Source organism: Phoenix dactylifera, chromosome 18, assembly GCF_009389715.1.
Source record: "Phoenix dactylifera cultivar Barhee BC4 chromosome 18, palm_55x_up_171113_PBpolish2nd_filt_p, whole genome shotgun sequence".
In the NCBI taxonomy this organism is placed as follows: Eukaryota; Viridiplantae; Streptophyta; class Magnoliopsida; order Arecales; family Arecaceae; genus Phoenix; species Phoenix dactylifera.
Genome location: NC_052409.1, coordinates 2,178,977 through 2,196,107, shown reverse-complemented (window position 1 = coordinate 2,196,107; position 17,131 = coordinate 2,178,977). Strand labels below are relative to the sequence as shown.

General features: G+C 39.8%; 1 protein-coding gene across 1 annotated transcript; it reads right to left on the bottom strand.

The window, feature by feature from the left end:
• Window positions 1–12,645: 12,645 nt before the first annotated feature.
• LOC103698764 (probable xyloglucan endotransglucosylase/hydrolase protein 32) lies at window positions 12,646–15,007 on the bottom strand. Its single transcript, XM_008780811.3, has 4 exons — window positions 14,539–15,007; window positions 14,350–14,450; window positions 13,979–14,196; window positions 12,646–13,107 (listed from the first exon to the last, which is right to left on the bottom strand). Exons 1-4 carry the CDS (start codon window positions 14,732–14,734, stop codon window positions 12,744–12,746), a joined length of 879 nt encoding a protein of 292 aa, XP_008779033.2. The 5' UTR covers window positions 14,735–15,007; the 3' UTR covers window positions 12,646–12,743.
• Between the last annotated feature and the right edge of the window lie 2,124 nt (window positions 15,008–17,131).

Here is a 17,131-nt window from a genome sequence, read left to right as displayed (position 1 = left end):
CATCTATCCTCTTTTTTATCAAGCTGTTTATCACATCCGTAGTTTTTTTTTTAGTTCTTTTCTCCTCCTTCAAATGTCTCTCTTTTTTAGAATCTTTGCACCTAAAGATTCATGGAATCTAATGAATGATATGTACGAAATTTCTTATATTAAACAAATCTAGAAAACTGTATATCAATTTTGATGAATACTATGTTTTTAAAAACTATGCATCGTTTTACCTAAGAGTATATATTGGCTTGCAGAATGATTAATTTGCAGGATGATAAACACTATGTTCTAGAAATTGTATATCGATTTATCTATATATGTGTATTGATTTGCTAAATAACTAATTTGTTTAGTGTTATTATTTGGCCATGCAGTATGTACTGCGATTTTTTTTCTTCTTTTGTATTTTTTAATAATGGGACTGATGATTCTGTTAGTACAATAAGTTTATGATTTTTGAATTTTTCTTTGAAAATAGGTACCAGAAAAAATATGGCAAAATAAGAAGCTCGCCTTTTTTTTTTTTGGTGTTTGTCCTATATAATTTTTGTTAATCCCTGAATTGCATTTAAAGCTGTTTTTTTTTTTTGGCTCTTCAATAATTTAATTATATTTATGCTCCAAAACGCCCAGCTGCAAAAAAAAAAGAAAAAGAGAGAGACATAGAAAAGTCTTTCAACTAAAAATAATAATATCTAAAGATTATTTAATTATTTATTTTCTTGTAGAAATAAATAAATTTTGTGAATTAATAAAAAAATTGCATATGAAAACAGTATCCTTGCTCGGTTGAGCGGCCCATATTTACTCCATTCCTACGTCAAAATGGCACCGTCCAGACACCTCCAAAATCTTCTAGATGTGACGAACGAAAACATGAGGTGAAAATATAATAATTTCTGGATAAATCGTACAAAAAGGGGAGCTTCATGTGGGCTCGACCAGTTCAAAAGGTTGTAATCTAGACCGTCGATTTTTAAACCGAGGACTGTGGATCGTCTTCTCGGACGTCAGGACAGAGATCCACCTACTCGACGGTTCAAATTGATGAGCCATTAACTGATTGCGGACCGCTCCAACCACGGCAGGCATTAAATTGGACGGCTGCTATTTGTCGGGCCCACGGTATCTCCTTTGCGAGGATATTAGACGAGTCAAAGATTCCTATATATATATATATAATCGCGTGCCATTTGTCAATTGAAGCTTCAAGGAAAGTTCCTCGGATCACCATCACTTTTATGCTTTTTAATATTTCTTTTTTTAAGTTTTTATTGTTTCTTAAAATATGTTGTGATGTGAATTTAAATTTTTTAATATATCTGTTGCTGCTAATCTTTGGATTGCTGATATGGACTGCGAGATAATAAAAGGATCATTCACCAGAGTTTTGCTTCGTTCATGCCCTCCGATATTTATGTTGTGAGAGGGAGTGTTTGCATGGGAAGAAACGAGGAATCAAATTAGATAATTTTGTTTTAATTGAGATTTAGTAGTTATTTTTTATGGAGAATCTCTGAATTTATTTATAGCTGAAAGATATAGAATTTCTGGAGATTGCGTTCTGACAACCTAGAGTTGGTTGTAACCATTAGAAATTCTGTTGTAATTGTGTGAAATCCTATTATAATCATCTGAAATCATGCTTGTAATAGCTTAAGATCGTATCAGAAATGTGGCAGCATGTGTTTTGATCGCCTAGGTGAGTAAGTGCCTAACTTTAATACTAGGTGTAGTGAGGGAAGTGCATTTTCGACCGTTGTCCGAGCTAAGAGAGCTCTAGTTAGCTTAGTACAGAGCTGAGTGGTTGTTTGGTCGAGCCAAAGAATTCAACCTTAGAGGTTGGTTGCTTATGATCTGCTTAGTTTGACTGTCTAGTTGGTGGGAGTGGACTTAGTCTGATCATATTAAAAAGATGTCGGGGCTACCATATCGGTGAGTCGGCCGAATCTGATTATACCACATCACCATACTTATTTTGATGACACAATGTTAATTTAGAACAAAATAACAACTCTATTGTAGAGATTCAGAGAAAACAGGAGAGCTGGACATGTCATCATGAACATGACTTGCGGTGGCCCTCAGTAGAATTTTTATCACATAGTGTTTTCAAACACGTGTGGCAAATGACATCAGCTGAGTGAGGAGGAAAAAGAAGCACCGGTAAACATCGGAGAGCACCAACCAAGGCGTCCCACTCCATTAATCTTTTTCTTATACCGACCAGAGCCAACTTTCTTTTAGTATTTAGGCTGTGCTTGGTCTGAAGATGAGATTGCATGGTTCTATAAGGTTCTAGTTCACGTCAAGCTTTGAACCAGCTAAGATGAATAATTTGATTGAGATTTGGGATGTCACGAGGCCTATCGACCAACATTTAGAGTCCAACTTTGGACCAAGATGCTATGAATTTTTTTTTTTGTGTGTGACATCATTGCTTACCTAATACACCCACAGAGTTCTAGCCAACGAACTAGGCAAGTTAATTGCACTCATAATAATTCAGGTGTATGGTTCTACATTACAATTTACAGACAAACAAAAAGTGAAGGTCGATGACTAAAATATCTAAGTCACCTCAGTCCTAGATAAAAGATGGTGCTCTTTGAAGGTCATGCAACTAACACAAGAAGTTTTCTCCTGTCCTATTGCAAAATGTTTTGAGCCTTTATTCATGGTCCCCAAACCAAGTCTTGTTCGGGACAAAAAAATCGCCATCTACCAAGACACTGATCAACATATATAAATATATTTTTAAAAATATCTATTGATTATTTTAGCTTTTTTCTGAAAGGGAAACAAAGAATATTAATTGAAAGTAAAATTGTATTAAGAGCAGTGAATCACAGCCGCCATGCCTTACTTTCATGATGATCATGCAAAGCATATCGCTAGATTTCATATGACTTTTGGTCAATGTAGATGAACATAATTAATGTCATATACTGATAACTCTTTTCTTTTTTTTTAGTACAACGACGGCTCACACACGACGGATGTGGATGCGGTCAGCATACTGATAACTCTTCAACTTAAAATATATACCCTGCAAACAAGGTTGTTGATGAGCAAGAGCCATGGCCTGTCATGGAAGCTTATATCAGCGCTTATCAAATTTCTATACAGTCTGATTGCATCTTATATAATATAATTAAGTCAATGATCAAATTAATTGTAACAATTGCAAGGTAAGATAAGGATCAAAGCAAGAAGGGAAGGTGGTGTTGTTGCAACCACCAAAAGGGGCGGAGAATAGGACAGGCCTCGCATCCGAAGCGGTTAATGTTGCTTTCTTACCAAGTTCAAAGTAAGATTTATATATTAATGAGGCACATCTAAGGGGTCATATATTACGTAGTGCAAGGCTATGGAATCTTGGGCTCCATGTTGCTCTCCAGTTTCCACACTTGTTGCTTGGCCTAAGGGACCCACAAATACGGAGGCTTGGACGTGGACCATCACTTGTCTCCTGCCGATGAGCATACTTGGGAATCTTGCAATTGGGTATTATTTATTTTTTCCTCATATTTTAATCATGTATACCTGCAAAGCCCAGAAAGATTACTTAGTGATGCTTTAAACAAATTAAATATATACAATTTTTTTTGTTGTTGTGCTTGCGATCCTTAATGCTGACCAAGATTGTCGATATTTATTTTGCATCGAAGATTTATTTATACAGCTAAGAAGGCCCGTGCTATCGATATCCATTCTGTATGATACATCTATTTCAGTATAAAAAAAGGTACATAATGAATTTGATTGGTACAAGCTTACACAATAGATGAGAATCGCTATTGTATCTTTGTAAGTTCGTAGCATGGAAATTTTGCATTGAAGATTTATTTATATGGTTAAGGCGTAATTCGATTATTTTTATGTAGATGGTTGGCTTCATATACGCCATTCATGCCATGCTTTTTACATGTATACATGCTATCTGCATAGGAGCCTTTGGTTGCTTGATTTGTATGCTGCACTAAAAATGTGAAATTTAAAATAAAATGGAGCTTATTAAGATAGGAGTACTAAAAATCTCCTACAATTGCTCTAGCCTATGAGATTTAGAATTGGTGTGGCTTAATGACAGGCACATTGATGTTACTACAGGTGATGAATGGTTTGGGCAACATCTAGTTCTTAGCTAGATTGCTGATGTTGGCTGTGCCTAGTAACAGAGGACTTCAGAGCCAGCTATATGCTCTCAAGAATAAGAGTCTTTGTATAATAATAATAATAAAAACAAAACAAAAAAGGTTCTATACATAGTGCATGATCTAAATTCACCATGCTACATAAAGTATGACCACCCATGTCCATTCATCAGAGGCCCACATATTAAGGGGAAGTGCAGTTAAATGGCATTGCATATATTAAGTGCATGCCCGGGTAGGGGTAGGTTTAGCCTTTTTACATAGGTTGGTTTTAAAAAATAAGACAGGACTTCTGTAAGGACCTGAGACAGTAGTCTGTCTTTCTGTTGACTGCCTGTCCATGGTGAACGTTGGATGCTAAGAAGGAAGGTTGTGATCCAAATGCTGGTGCCATAGTGGAGCTCCAACTAGAGGTAGATTGAATAATGTCCATCTCGATCTATTGTGTATCCAAATCTATCTGGATAGAGATGAATATTCGAGCCTCCAACTAATATCCGTATCTATATTCATATTTATCAAAGAAAATTGGATATGGACGTGGATAAACAACTACACAATCTGTATTTGAATATTTAGTTCTATTTATAGCTTCATTTAATGTGCTACTAATTGATTTATCATCGGTTTAGTAATATCTTTGATTCCATTGTTATAAAATATCATTATCTGATTTATATCTGTATTTATATTCATACTTTTACTATTTGATTTATATATGTATCTATTTAAAATAAATATTGATATGAATTTTTACATCTGATCAACATTAGTATCCATATCTGTATTCGTAAAATAAAATAAATATGGATATAAATATACTAGTATCCGATTGATGTCCAATCTGATTTCAACCCTAACTAATCTCACCAAACTTACTATATATCATATTTGGATATATTTGGATATAGATTTGGATATACTAATATCCAATCGATATTCAATCTTATTTTAACCTTAGCTTGGATAAAATTGGACCTCGCCAATTTGCCTTAACTAATCTCACCAAACTTACTATATATCATCAGGGATGGAGCATTGTTTTCTACCAAGATCCGCCTCAGATCTTCTTTGGCCGGAAGCGTGTGGACCTTAGTGATGGGCAGGGATTAGGTAATAGACTCTCACTATGAGAACGCGTGCTTTCGGATGTGACAATGGGTACTAAAATTTTCTCGAACATATTTGACATATGGTTAAAGATGATAGGCCACAATAACATTACAACGATCGCCACCATCTAAATAGTAGCCACTATATGACATTACTAAAAATTTTAATCAAAACTCATCCTGCCGATCGGTATCATACCATATCAGATGTACTATAATATATTGGTATTGAACCGATATGCAATTTTGTATGGTACTATATACCGACACTATAATAAAATAGTATTGATGTGGAGTTTGGCATCGAAATGACGAATCTTGATTTTATTATAAAAATAAAATTATTATTTAATTTTTTTACTATTTACCAGAGTTGTGTGCATGGATAAAGATCCCATTCAAAAAATAGAATTATAGATGCAGGAATAGGTTAGGACAGGATTTATACAACAAAGCTAAGAAAATAAACGGCCATAAGGTGGGGGAAGAAGCATACGAGGGGATATTTTTGGGGAACTAATTTTCTAGGTGTTCGACAAATGTTTTGTGGTTTGGGCAAATGGGATGACTTATAACCATGAGAGGCATGGAAACAACTGGTGTAGTTTCTGAACGGGAACCCATAGGGCAAAAGCATCTCAAACAATGCAAAATTGTAAAGGGCTTGAACTAGATTTAAAGAACCAGCTATTATAACTTATCATTATGATAGCAAACTTTATAACCCATAATTGAAATATTCTGGACTTTGAAAGCATATGACAAATGAGTTAACATGACACTACATATAATGAATTTGTTTCATCAGTTGCTTGAATCTAATGTTATGAACATACAAGTCATGTAGAGAATAGTTACTTTGTAAAATTGTAGACCATAAAGATTATGTTTTAAGTTTACCAATAATATGGCAGTAGAACTAACAACATAGAGGATTATTTTCATTCACATCAAAGCACAATAAACCCATTGGAAAGATATAATCTATTATATCAATTGTCTTTTTTGTCCATTAAAGGTCTTTTTTTCATTGATATATATATATATATATATATGATATAAATGTCAAAAGTCCTCATCCTATCCCAAAAAGTCTCAGAGCAAAAGAAATTCAGAATGATCCTCACCATTAGATTAAAAGTCTAACTATTGATCTGAAGAGTAGAGAACAAAATAAATTAGTACTTGCCTGAATAATTGGACTGAAAATCTTATAAAATTCACGAGTTGAGCCAGTACAACAAACAAAATCATACCAGACCTATATTCATAAATATATAGTAAGACCTGTCTAGGATGAATTTACGTTGCACTTATTTAAAACAGATGGAATCTCTTTGTTTCTTCTTTTATGTGACCGTAGATGTACTGTTTTAGATGGTTACAGTAGAATGGGAATTCAGATGAATTGTCAGTATCTTTTTGCATGGACATACACGTACCTGAAAAGTATGAAGTTTTTTCTTTTGAAACATGAGGATGTTTGATATTCAGACATAAGAGAGTTCACAAAATAGTGCAAGTTAATCATGCTTTGTAGTTTCAATTGCTAACTTAATGTATACAAGCACTATGCAACTATCTTCAAGTTTCCAAACATGAGAATGATTGGTCTTCCGATGTAAGAAAGTTTACACAATAGTGCAAGTTAATTATATTTTGTAGTTTAAATTGCTAACTTAAGGAATAGTATGCAACTATCTTCGAGTTTCTGCAGTGCATGCTCTAGTTTCAACCCAAATAAATTTTCTTTCACTACCTACTCATTTGACCTAACATTTCCCATGTTTTTTCTGTCCCAATCACAAACTTGTGACTTGGAGAACACATCTCCTAAAATATGTTTGGGCAAGGAATATAAAATCTTTAATCAAATTAAAAAAAAGAAACTGAAAAGTTTGTTGACACCACTTACACCCAAACGCCAACATTCTTCCCAAATCTATCTCCACAAAGTGAATATATATCATGCAGTCCATCATCTCAAGATCCATCCTTTACTTTTTACAATATGATTAGGTACAACCCTGTCGATATAAATTAATTAGGAAATTGCAATTCCATGGTTTCTATCCAATTCTGATACCACATGCAAACGTAGAATGATAGAACAAAAACATTCTGAAGTCCAATATCATTATTCATTCCATCAATTGTGGTCCTGAGCTGGTGTGTCATGTATTAAATCTATTCATATACAATTTTTCTCGACTTCCTCCAAAATAATTATCCCAATTATTAAAAATATATTCTGATTTTCTTTTTTCTTTGGAACTGCAAATTACAAAGTCCTTGAATGCATACAAGCAGAGGGTTTAGGTTGTATCTTTCGCATAGAAGAATGATTGATCTTCTTTCACCATGTTGACCATCGATCGCACCCTATACAAAACTCAAACTCTCCAAACTCCATGCATTTGCTAGAACCTGCCATTGTCCCATCCAGTAATGGATTCATGTGAAGGAAGGTGAATCCTTCTACACCACCCCGGCTCACAAGTAGAAGCATTAGAGACTTAAATATTGCAAAAAAGAGGGGAGATCGAATCCTAAAGCTCTCAGCCAGATTAGCCCTAAAAGTTGTCGTCCAATCAGCTACACTAGTAGCTTCTCTATAAATATGAATAGCTTCCAATGATGCTAGGGAAGATCCAATTCTCCAAATGTCCATTAAGAGTAGGTGAGCTCCCTCAGTCTGATTGATATGCTGCCCAACCCAACTAACAATTGTGTTGGAGTTCTGTTCCAGCACAATATTAATGGTCTCCAAGATCTTAGTCTCATACACTGATCCTTCCCAATCTCTCCTCAGCTCCGGCAACATCATGCAAGTGGGTCCCACCCATCACAAGTAAACAAGAGTTTTAGATTCTCTAATCATTAGTTCCATCATTAAAGTTAATCTTGAGGAAGTATATGAAGTAAATCGAAGTGCAGATGCTGCTTGGGTGAATGCCTTCGTACCTGGGGCTAATCATGATGTTATCGAAGGCAGGACCATTCCTTGCTTTTCAAGTATGACAAGCAATGGGACCCTTGAGGACGTGCCATGTGCCACCTTCCAAAGAAACGCTGCCACCATCCGGCTTTGTGCCGATAAAATTTGTGCAAATAAGAACTGTTACACGCGGGGGAGGTTTCACCTTCATCGTTGTAGCCCGCGGACATGGCGGGTGCCATAAGAGATGGCGCCTACCAGGTGTTTGATGAAATGGCGCACCTGATCAATCCGTCAAAAGACAAGGATGATGCCTTCCCCTGACATCACAGCTAATCTTCAGATGATCCGAGATGACGATCGCCTGAAAAGCACCCCGAGTTGGTCTATAGATAAATATCTTCTGAGCGATGATGGATATAAAGAAGAATAAAGCGGTCCCCCCCAGCTTTCCAAAAGATGGTACCATTAAATTCAAGGAAAATGTTGTGAGGAGTCCAGTCCAGGAGGCACACATCCAACTACTATTCTCTCTGTGAGGTCCCGTGGGGTTCATGCTGGCGAGCATCAACCCTCGCTGAAGAGATTTTTGTTAACTCTTTTTCTCGGTGATTACTGGGATGATACATGTTATGATCTTGAAGAATTTGTCACAGAATTCCTGATCCAAGAGGGAGTTAAAAATGATAATACCTAGTGAAATTTATGACCTGCTTTAATCTTAATTCTGCTATTCTTTTGTTCTCACTTCTTTTCATAGGCTCATCCTTGAAGTCCTGCATTTTGATAAACTCAACTGAAAAACGAAAAAAAGATAACAATTTTCTAGGGAACAAAGGAAATCTAATAATTGGGCAACGGCGTCCACAACAATGATGTTAAGATCTTGACGAATGGACCACAGATACTTGCCTCTTAATAAACCATGCATCCAAACATCAAGTTATGCCAAGTTTAATTTGATTTTCATTGGAAGAGTTGTTATTGTGATACGTGCGAGTCTCGAAGCCTCCTATTCTTAATTCGCTTGCATAATGTTGCCAATCTAGATAATATCAATATTCTAAGTTGGTACTAATTTTGCTTCCTCAACGTGCGTACAGAGTCTTTCTTGGGCTGCACCCTAGGGAGTTAGCAACGTACACTATATATGGGTAGTCTACTCAAACTACTCATGTATAGAACCATCGACTTATAACTTGCACTGAACTATTGCTTGCAGGTGCCATCTATGGTGCAACCGGAGAGGGTTGTTTCTTTTGTGCATAAGCAGGATTCCTCTCCCTCCATGCAAATCCACCGTTAGATCACCCACGGGACAAATCTCAAAACATCCAAACTCCATTATTCATTAGCCTGCCCAGATTTGCTGGTTGATAATCCAACGGTTGATTCGTGTGAAGGATGAAAAATTCTTATTCAACTCCTGTATCTAAATAAGTTTAGATCGTCCTGTAGACTCAACCTTAAAAATATGAAATTTTGCTTAAAAGAGCCACCTGCACAACATATGGGAATTAGATATGTTGATGGGAGAAATATTGGACACCTTGATTTCGAATAAGACCAACTTCGACCTCAGACGATTCGGGCTCCGGTCGAGGAGCCGACTGCCCGAAGTAAACGACTTCGGCCCCAGCCGAAGATCTGACTTTGGTCCTGATCGAGGAGCTCATCGGCTTGTGTCAATAAGGACTGACAATCCTAACAACCGACAGCTCGGCACCCCGCAGTCATGGCGACACCACAATCTGCGTCCAACCAGCATCGCACGCCGCCCACATAGATTGACTTCACGTCGCGCGCGGCTGTATCTCCGGTCGTTACCTAACCATCAATGCATGCCACGTTAGCCCAGGTAACGACAATCCGGCTATCCTATATAAAGGGGTGTCCTGCGGGACCTCAGATAGGATATTCGTTTCACACAGAGTACTACACTCTGCTAAAATTTCTCCTTTCCACACTGTTGTCTTTCGACGCCACCATCAGCCTGCTCAACTTGCTTACAGCCGACCTCACGGTCGTTCAAACTGAACTCCAACCTCGGTCTGGATTCGGCGGCAATAGTTGGCGGTAGAGGAAGGGCCTTATCCCAGCTACATTGATATCTAACGAAGGAAGAGACAACCAGTATAAGATCACGAGGAGCCCACGATGCATCACATGCCTCGCAATGTTGTGCTCTGACCTCTCGAGGCTTGTTGTTGAGCTTGAAACCTACCCTGTCGGAACAACTCGCTGCGCCTGTGGGCAACGAGCAATTCGACCTGCTAATTCAATAGGTCCAGGCACTGATCGCGGTGATCCAGGATTGGCAGTAGGCAACGGCACGACTGGAGCCGGTCCAGCATAAATTCGGCCAGCCCAACGACCACTCTCAATCACCGATGCACCACATGTGCCTCATCAGTTACCACTCTCAACACCAAGATTCATGGTGGTCTCGCTAAAGCCAGCATGCCCGGCAGAACAATCTCCGTCGGGATGGAAAACGACTTACTCCAAACCCTCATTTCGACAGAGACTCCATCCAAAGCCTCTTGCTTGTTCGCCTAGTAGTGCTCCTGCCCCAACGGGACACTGACCTCGATAGGAGAATCAAGGAGATGGGCAAATAGATTCAGGCCTTCAAAAAATAGGCTCTGAGGCTGAACAACGACCTCGACTTCTCCTCGAAGCCCCTATTTATCAGACAGATCATGAAGGAACCGATCCTGCCTTGGTTCAAAATGCCTCAAGTGGAGCCATACAACGGCACTACCGATCTCTTGGACCACCTGGAGAGCTTCAAAGCTTTCATAATGTTGTATGGAACCACCGACATCATGCTTTGCAAGACCTTCCCTGCAATCCTTCACAAGGCGGCTCGGTTTGGTTCTTAGGGCTTCGGTCAGAGTCCATCCACTTCTTCGAGCAGCTCGCCCGCCTCTTCGCAACACACTTCGTCTCCAGCAGAAGACTGCGTCCTGACTCGAATGCGCCGCTTGACATCAAGTAGTACGACCAAGGATATACTGGCTGGAGCACCTCGACGGTGCTCCGATCCCATGGACGTGGAACTCCAACAATCTCCGCGTTTGTTATCAATAAGACCCATTGTAATCCAAACTTATTTTTAATAAAAATTCTCTTGTTGAATTTGTCTTTTAAATCGGACTATGACAACCGTATTCGACCTGGGGCACCCAGGGATGCCTAGGCCCCAATAAAGGAGACACCCTAGGGACGCCTAGGGCCTTCTTAAACCGTGCTAGCTTGGGATCCTTCTAAGAGTGAAACTCCAGAGATGAAGAAGATCGAGTCCACTTAGAATTTCTCTAGGACCTTAGTCTAGAGATGCCTCTAGGACCGTAGTCTAGAGATGATAAGACCAACACCCGCGCCAAAGGCCTGCGTGCCAACCGACCTCTTCAAGTAGAAAACGGCCCAAGCAGGAGACCGGCCCCTACGCCGAAGGCTTGGTGTGCCAACCGACCTCTTCAAGTCAAAAACAGCCCAAGCAGGAGACCACCTCCCGCATCGAAAGCTTGGTGTGTCAACTGACCTCTTAAGATTGAAAACGATCCAGGCAAAAGACCAGCCTCTGTGCCGAAAGCTTAGTATGTGAATCGACCTCTTCAGGTCAAAAATAACTCAAGCAGAAGACCAAGTCCCGCGCTGAAGGCTTAGTATGCCAATCAACCTTTTCAGGTCGAAAACTCCGCAAGCAAAAGATGTTATCCCCTCCTCCCCTCTTTCTGCGCTAAAGGTTCAAGCACTAACAGAAGGGTCCACCCTTATATAGGGGTGCAAATGACCTCGATCAGAATGTCAGTTTAACTATTTGAGTCGATTGAGCCACTCGTTCTTCTTAGAAAGCCCACCAATCTCCTCTTGCCATGTAGGACTGAAAGGAGCTGGTGAATTCAGTGCTCCTTGCATTGAATGATAGTCCCCATTTCATGCACTTATTTAATGAGTTCTTTCGTCCGTCAACTATTGATCACTGCGGTTCAGTTTTCTATCAAACGTATCAACGTATACTGTCAGCTCGTAGAGCTCGGAACTACTCTAATCCTTATCCACAGTCCGCCCATCAATTTACCTGACTACTTCACAAATAAGATGTCCGATGAAAAGAAATGGATCGACGTCGGCACGCAAGGGTAATAATCTTTATGTCACATCACACAATTCCCATCCGCGTCCCGTTTCCTTCCTTGTGACCCAACAGATGGAGAGGACAAACCAACGAAACATCTTCCACAGTTCCCATCCCATCCCACGATCACATCCCCCGTCCCTCTCCCGTTCCCAGAGCCACTATCCAGACTTTCCACTATTTATTTCACCACATACAATTAAAGCGAGGCAATAGTTACACAAGGCACACAATATCTAGGCTCTGATAAGGGTAGAAAAGGGCAGGCAGGCAGGCAGGCAGGCAGGCTCTAGTATTTGACAGAAAAAATGCAGTGGGCAAGGATCCTCCCCTAAAATACTTTTAGAGATAGACAACCCCATACTCCATAGAGGAGTGAAGCGTATCAGGAAACAAGTAGATCAGTTCCAGCACTCAGGCGTCAAGGAATGGTCCCTCTTGGGATCCAGGCAGTAGTTGTAGATCATGTAATGCTTCTGGACCCAGCGCATGGCCATGGACTGCTGGGAGCTGAGCCCGACGCCGAATGGCGAGGAGCGCACTGGGCGGCAGCTGGGCGAGGCGTAGGCGGAGCACCCATGGGCGACGAACCTCGTGAACCTCGCGACGAATGGCTGATAGCGGTAGTCGGCTTTGTATTTGCCGTCATCAGTTGCCCATGACGATGCGTCCCAGATGGAGCCATACAGCCACATCGCCCGGAGAGGAAATATGTGCGCACTCTTTCTCGGATATCGGCGTATTGGTACATCGTCTACATAGAATCTGTCATGATTTAATATTAGTCTCAACCCTTCACTAATAATTTCTAAATTTTTTTTTTTGTACACTGTCAGCTTACATTAGTCTCGTGTGAGCACTGCTTAGTGAGTCAAGGGACAAAATACTCCATAGAGATGGAGGAATAGATACAAAGTGAGTCTAAAAAATTTGTTCAGCATGATCAGTAGCAAAAGAGGCGATTCAGTCAGCAGCTCTATTCTCCTTCCATAACACATTTCTATGTTCAAAAATCTTTTTTTTTGTTGTTGTTGTTGTTGTTGTATGAGTTGAAGGTTGTTAGCAGGTTAAACATAACATATTCCCTTCCTTATTGTACGCATCTCCTTGCACGAACTATACCTTAACAAGGCTCGGTCCATTCAGTAAAACATCTAGGCCTTCTTTATTACCGATATCTATCCTGTGCACGGCCTTTGCACATCTTGCCAGTATTCATGAACACAGACAGAGTTGTTATGTTCCGCAGAAATCATAAATTTATGTTCAACAGTGGCTTCGATCAAAACGTCCACTTCTTGGCCAATTACTGAATGCATTCGTTTTTCTCGATTTTGTTACATGTAATAATAAAAAGAGATATCAATTGGCCAACAAATGGAGTTTGGATCAAAGCTGCTGCTGAAGGTGAATCAATAAATCTAGTAACATTAAAAAGAACGTAAAATTAGTTCCAGTAAAAGCCATGCCAATGTTGTGCAGATGTGATGGAATACATTCGATGGCTTCTCCTTGGATTGTTACGGCAATTAAGTTGGCTTCTTTGCTTCCCATGTTATCAAGTTAGATCTGGCTATCCTTGCATCATTCTTAAGCCCAATAGTAAAGATGAACTCCAATAAATTGTGATGCTTACATGATCTCTCTAGGACTCCAGAGTATGGCATAGTTGTGAAATCCAGCGGTTGGGTCGAACCACAGATGAAACTTCATCTCCCTACCGATGATCCTTCCATCTCCGCTCCCTCTGATGTACACATTAGTCTGCAGGGTGTATGGCTCCCCTGGTGTCGTCCCTAGGAACTCGACATCGACCTCATCATGGAACCTGGGGTGTGCTTCATTGTTCGAAAGCTAGAATACCACGGCACAACAAGAGAAGTGTTGAATTATAGCGACAATTGCATCGATGTCTATATTAATCACTAATCATAAAAAAAAAAACTTTATAGATCTATGCTGAAACACAGAGATAGTCACACATGTAATGAGTTTAAGGTTCCTCACATAGAAGGCAGTGATGACTCCTGCAGTGTAGCCAGCCTGGAGCTTGATTGAAGCACTAAAATATCCACTACGAAATGGGCGATTGGACTTAAATCCACTTCCTGATTTTAGTGAACATAAGAACTAAGATCATGAGAAATTAACTCCAGATAGAATGAAGTACTAGAAAAAAGGTTCATAGAAATAGACCCGAGTTCCTATCAAGCCATATTGTCACTGAGGACTGGTCTCCGGAGACGTACTGATGCTCAGGACCCCAAAGGTTGTTAAACCCATGATAAAACCTCAGGGGGCTCAACCCGTGGCTTGGATAGTATCCAGGGGAGGGCTGAGCATTGCTCCAATGTAGCAAGAGGAGAAGAAGTGATGGGAGAAGGAGAGCCATAAAGAGTAGGAAATTGGGAAGGAAGAATGGCGAACAAGAGTGGCTCTGCCTGATGCTCCAATGAGGATAGAGTGTGGCTTTACAGAGAGCATAAATAGGAAGATTTCAGGGTCCTACCACCAGAAGACTGGTAAGAAGGGGAGTGATGTGAGGCTATAGTTGGAGACAAAATATGAGGGACTGGGTAGAAATGAAGTAAAGGAGGCAATAAGAACCAAGTCTCCTAGAGGAAGAACTTGGAGAAGTTTGGTGAGCAATGTGGTAAAGAGCAAGGACTGGTGCTCCCAACTCCCCATCATCTCTAGTTTCAACCTACCTGGCCATTTATGATGCCCTGCGGCAAAAGGAAAGGGATGCCAGAGAGGAGGGCCATGGGTAGATGGGTGCTCATTGTGTGCGAGTACTCCACATTGGGTTGCCAGCTTGCGGTGAAGTCCTCCAAATTATATGGGACATTTCAGTCCAATCATTAGGGCTTGGCTTGCTGGCTTTTCTTTTTTTTCTCTCTTTTTAATTAAGGATGTATGATATAGTGCAGGTACGAATACATAAAAGAAAAAAATAAAAAAATAACAAGTTTCGAAGCGCACCAGATAACCCCCTCTTCTCCATCTAAAAAGTATCTCTAAAATAGTTGGCCACATAAAAGACTACCTAATTTACTATTCGGTTAGCCTCTCAAACTCTTCCCCTTTGCACCATATTTATCTTGTGTGGGCCAGGATCTACGACGGTGAGTAGATCCGGGCATCAGTCCAATTTTAACTAGCCTTTGAGTTTTTTTGCCTCAAAAAACTAGCCTTGGCGAATGGCACCAAATTGGGCAGTGGTCCAATCTCAAGTCTCAATCGAGCTCCATGTCTCGTGCTTATTGTACTGCTGATTGTTTGTTGTCTCTACCATCTTAGATGGCTCGGAGGCATGCAGTGGGACACTATTAATTATTTCAAATAAGTTATAGGAGAATTACCTTTGTTAAAAACATTTGGTGAGAACCTACTAAGATTTAAATCAAGCAGTGTGGCTATTGGACTAATTGCTTAGTTTTCCATTAGTCAGTGTGATTAGACTTCAGTATTTGTGTCAATGCTTGATGCTTGCATAATATTCATGGATCGCTGAACCAGTGTCATGCTTGTAAGAATATGACAATGTGTTTTATGTTTGATACAACCACATTTCTTCCAATGAGGCATGCTATTTTTCTTATATGCGCTTTCCCATGTGTTTATATATGTGCATTTGTTTAGGTTACAACAGCAATAAAGGAAACAACCAATAGAGCACCCCTGCTAGGAGATGTGAGAGTACACATGCATGAATGAGAAGTTATTCATTGGACTAGGTCCACCAGCGGTGGATCGGTCTAACCACAAAGCGATGCGCATGTATATGGTTGAAAAAGAAATAGAAGGGGAAGGGAGCAATATAGGCATATCACTTTGTGGTTGGACTGGTACACTGCTGAGCTGGTGAACTTAGTCCAACTAATAATTTCATTGAATCGTTTAATCATATACAAGTATCCAAATAAAGTTTTGGTCTCATTTTCACTATGTAGGACTTATGCTAAAACTATTTTGAGCCAACTTTCTATTGGCGTGGATGAACAAGAACCAAAGTTTATCGTCGTGGTACCGAGTCCGTATCAGTATCATCTTATTGTAATGTCAGTATGCGGTGTAGTATGGTAAGATTCAGTATACAGAATATTGGTACGGTTCGGTACCACATATCGGTACGATACAATATGTTTGATACGGTACGGTATCGATCGGTATGGTAAATCTTGGTGGTAATTTAAAACCGTAAGAGTTTTTTGCTAGGCAGCTCCATTGATGAGAAGTGGTGACAACTAATGTTGGACAGTGGATTTGCGTTCCTTATGCGCAAGGTCGTGTTGTTTTCATGGACTACTTGCTTGGAGTAACTTCGGGGTTTGTGTGGAGCTATGCATGCATACTTGGCCCGGACCCATGTCACATATGTGAATTAGGGACAAATTGTGGTCTCTTGGTTACATGGTTGAGGAATAACTAACATAAAGAGGAAACGAGGACGTTGTGCTTAGAGCCTAAAGCCATGGGGAAACACATCATGAAGTGCAAGATTTTCAAGGTAAAGTTAAAAGATTTTCCAGCAGAAAAGATTTGCAATTCCAAAATGCCTGATCCCATTTTGGTCCTTGGCTTCGCTACTACTTAGACCAGCTAAACCTAATAAGTTGAACAATTGTTATTAGCTATTATGTTTTGAAATTTACTCAAGTCGGACATAGTTTTATGTGATTCTCAAATATGAGTCCAATGCATGTTTGACCATTTGATCGTCTGATGTAATGTCAGCACAACATTGTTCTCTTGGATAGCACTGGATGTTCCGCAACTGCACAACTTA